General features: G+C 37.6%; 2 protein-coding genes across 3 annotated transcripts in view; one reads left to right on the top strand and one right to left on the bottom strand.

The window, feature by feature from the left end:
* Positions 281-2,048, top strand: LOC107630380 (protein DETOXIFICATION 56). The gene has a single exon (XM_016333489.2). The coding sequence runs from the start codon at positions 415-417 to the stop codon at positions 1,954-1,956; it is 1,542 nt and encodes a 513-aa protein (XP_016188975.1). The 5' UTR covers positions 281-414; the 3' UTR covers positions 1,957-2,048.
* The window catches only part of LOC107630388 (ATP-dependent Clp protease ATP-binding subunit CLPT2, chloroplastic), a 4,655-nt gene continuing 3,273 nt past the window's right edge, over positions 2,156-3,537 (bottom strand). For both annotated transcript variants that reach the window (XM_016333505.2, XM_016333497.2), the window contains exon 5: positions 2,156-2,583. In XM_016333505.2, the coding sequence (XP_016188991.1) occupies positions 2,426-2,583 (158 nt within the window). In that variant the 3' untranslated portion in view covers positions 2,156-2,425. The remainder of the gene's footprint in view (positions 2,584-3,537) is intronic.

Raw genomic sequence — 3,537 nt, 5'->3', positions numbered from 1 at the left:
ATGTGTTGATCAATATAAATTAAAATTATTAATTCTTGAATTTTTTTTTTGTAATTAGTATATAAATCAAATCAAATTTACTGTGCTTGATCGGTTAGTTCTTTTGTCCGTTTAAGTGATGAGAGTTTAAATATTATTTTGTATATATAGCAATTTATTAGTCAACGACAGAATTATTAAATGAAGCTCAAATTTACGATAAAATAATTATTAGTTTACCATACTGAAAAATATGGGACAAAAACAAAATTATATAAATCAAATGTCTAACCCACAACCTTTATTTTTCAGCAAAGAACAAAATCCTAGTTACGTGCTGATGATACCACTGAATATAATCCTCCTCCTTAAAAAACGACAACTCCCAAGTCCCACTCATCACGAAACTCATGCACTCACCTTCTAGCAAATATCATGAACCATCCAAAAACCATTATCTCAGCAAAAATGTCACTGGGAGAAGACGACCAAACCATAACCGATAAGGCTAACCAACCACATGCACTGTCACATCCCTCCTCACCACCTCCACAACAACCTCTTGTCAAGATGGTGCTCGCCGAGCTTCGAGCTCAGCGTGGAATAGCCCTCCCTCTAGTGGCCATGAACTTGGCTTGGTTTGCCAAGACAGCCATCACTACAGCCTTTTTAAGCCGCCTTGGCGAGCTTAACCTGGCAGCCGGATCCCTCGGCTTGTCTTTCACTAATGTCACCGGATTGTCCGTGTTGAATGGTCTATGTGGCGCCATGGAACCTCTTTGCGGACAAGCTCATGGAGCTAAGAACATTAAGCTCCTTCACAAGACCCTTCCCATGACAACTCTTTTGTTGCTAATGGTAACAATTCCTATATCTTTCTTGTGGCTTAACATTGATAAGATCTTGATTCTCCTTGGCCAGCAACAAGAAATAGCAATTGTGGCCAAATCTTATGTTAGGTATCTCTTACCTAACTTGGTTGTCACCTCATTACTCTGTCCCTTGAGAGCATACTTGAGCTCTCAGTGCATTACCCTGCCTACCTTGTTCTCCTCGGCTATATCGCTCGCTTTTCATGTACCGGTTAACATACTACTCTCCAAGGCCATGGGGCTCCGAGGAGTTGCGATGGCAGTTTGGATAACTGATTTGGTGGTTGTTATTCTGCTGGCTACTTATGTTTGGATTCTTGAATGTAGTAAAAGAAATGGAAGCAGGTGGAAGGAAGGAGGGTGGTGGGATCAGCATATCATCGACTGGATTGTGCTTCTCAAGCTTTGTGGGTCATGCTGCCTCAACACATGCCTTGAGTGGTGGTGCTATGAGATTCTTGTCTTGCTTGCCGGGCACTTGTCGAGTGCGAAGCAATCGCTTGGAGTTCTAGCCATAGTGCTCAACTTTGATTACTTGCTTTACTCAGTGATGTTGTCTCTAGGCACCTCTGTATCCACCCGTGTCTCAAACGAGCTTGGTGCAAACCAACCCGGCCAAGCTTACCGATCAGCATGCGTGTCCATGGCAATTGCCATCATCACAGGAAGCATCGGCAGCTCGGTAATGGTTGCTGCAAGGGGAACTTGGGGTGCAGTGTTCAGCCACGACGCCAGCATTATAAAGGGAGTGAAGAAGATGATGTTGCTGATGGCTTTCGTGGAAGTGTTCAATTTTCCATTGAATATTTGTGGTGGCATAGTCCGAGGAACAGCGAGACCTTGGCTTGGCATGTATGCAAATCTTTGTGGATTCTATTTCATAGCACTTCCTTTGGATTTGGTTTTTGCGTTTAAGCTTCACCTAGGTCTTGCTGGATTGTTGGTAGGGCTCTTGATTGGTGTTGTTAGCTGCTTTATTTTTTTATTAACATTCATTGCAAGAATAAATTGGATGGATGAAGCTGCCAAAGCTCAAACATTGGTTTGTGCACAGGTGCAGGAAGTTCCAAGACATGACGTAAATCATGTCCATGAAGAAGTTTAGAAGTATGTTCTAACATCCTTATCACCCCTTTAATGCATGTATATCTCCAAATATTTGGTGTGGAGCTGAGAACAAATTTGAAACGTCTCAAACACCCCATGTGTTTCTTTGATCTAGGATTTTTTTGTATAAAAAACTATTTTTTTACTCACCATTTCTTGGGCACAAAACCAACTTTTCTCAACAATTGGATCAGGTGTAGAACCTACCTCATCCAATCAACTTGGTATCCAATGAAAATGAGAAACAACACATTGTTTTTTCCCTAAAAATTATTGAAAAAGGTGAATCCTCCAAAAAGTTATCAGTGGATACAGTGAGTGGGACGGACTTCATCTTTGGAAAATAGTAAATTAACCAATAGGGCATAAAAAGCCCGTTTATCTAACTATTATACAATTACATCAAATTAATTATCACAATACACTCAAATCAAAATTATTTTTTTCATAGATCTAAAAGCTCAACATCAATCATCCTTGAAACCGGGTTTAGAAATTAATGATTGCAGCTCTTTAGCTATTTCATCATTAAAGCCAAGGATGGACAATATCTTATGACCAGGGGATTCCACTTCAGACCAAATCCCAAGAAGTATATGGGCTGTGGTTATTTCACCACCATCACCTGCAAGTCAAAGATGGATTTAGGAAATATGTTATTTAATTTCTTATAGCTTTGTGGATAGAACAGTAGATGGGAATCATATCATTTGATGAATCCCAACTATTGGCAAATAAGAAAATATCGCAAAGGATATTATCCTTGAAAATGTATTCAAAAGCACTATATACCTGTAATGGAAGTTGTTTTCTAGCAATATTGAATAATTTGTTACTTGTATCCAACATAGCAATGAAATACAGAACATGTGGATAAGTAACTAAAAGCAAACAGGTGAATTCTTTTCTTTTCTTTTTAGCAAAAAAAGGAATATGATTAAGACCATTATCACATTATAACAAGACTTTTCTAATAAGCAAACACCGTCTACAGTTAACAGTAAATATGATGCAAAAAAAATGTGTCAGAATCAAAAATGGTTTTCGGTTAACCATTAGAAAGAAATGCAATTCTAAATATAAGTTAAAATCAAACGAAATCATTCTTAAATTCATCAAGACTCCAAAGGGGATTTACACTGGTTTTAATCAAAGATCATGATTGTATTGTGGTCTCATTTACTATTAAAATCAGAAAGACAATTTACAAACTAAATAAATTATCAGTGAACTGCAAAAGAAAATTTTGACACCTATTACAAACAAATATGTCATTTCATAGAATATAACTGAATGAACTAGAATCATGGGCAATAGAATACCTCTGATGGAGGAAACATAAAAATGTACCACGCACACTCAACTATTACCACATTCTTTTTTCTTGTGAATTTTATCTATGTATTTTACTTGGATCCTAAACCCCAAAAGTAAAAACTTTTACACAAATCATAAATATAAAATGAGCAAGCAGGGCCTACAAGTATCAGGTTCCATACACAGCATGGGTTACTGGTTAGTACAATGTCATGTTGATCCTACATCAGACATCTCTCCTTATAATAATAATTTGGAAACA

The sequence above is a fragment of the Arachis ipaensis genome, chromosome B01 (assembly GCF_000816755.2).
Source record: "Arachis ipaensis cultivar K30076 chromosome B01, Araip1.1, whole genome shotgun sequence".
Lineage (NCBI taxonomy): Eukaryota > Viridiplantae > Streptophyta > Magnoliopsida > Fabales > Fabaceae > Arachis > Arachis ipaensis.
This window is presented reverse-complemented; position numbering and strand designations above follow the sequence as displayed.

Coding starts and splice junctions, on each gene's coding strand:
- LOC107630380 (XM_016333489.2), top strand. CDS start 415: ATGAACCATCCAAAAACCATTATCTCAGCAAAAATGTCACTGGGAGAA.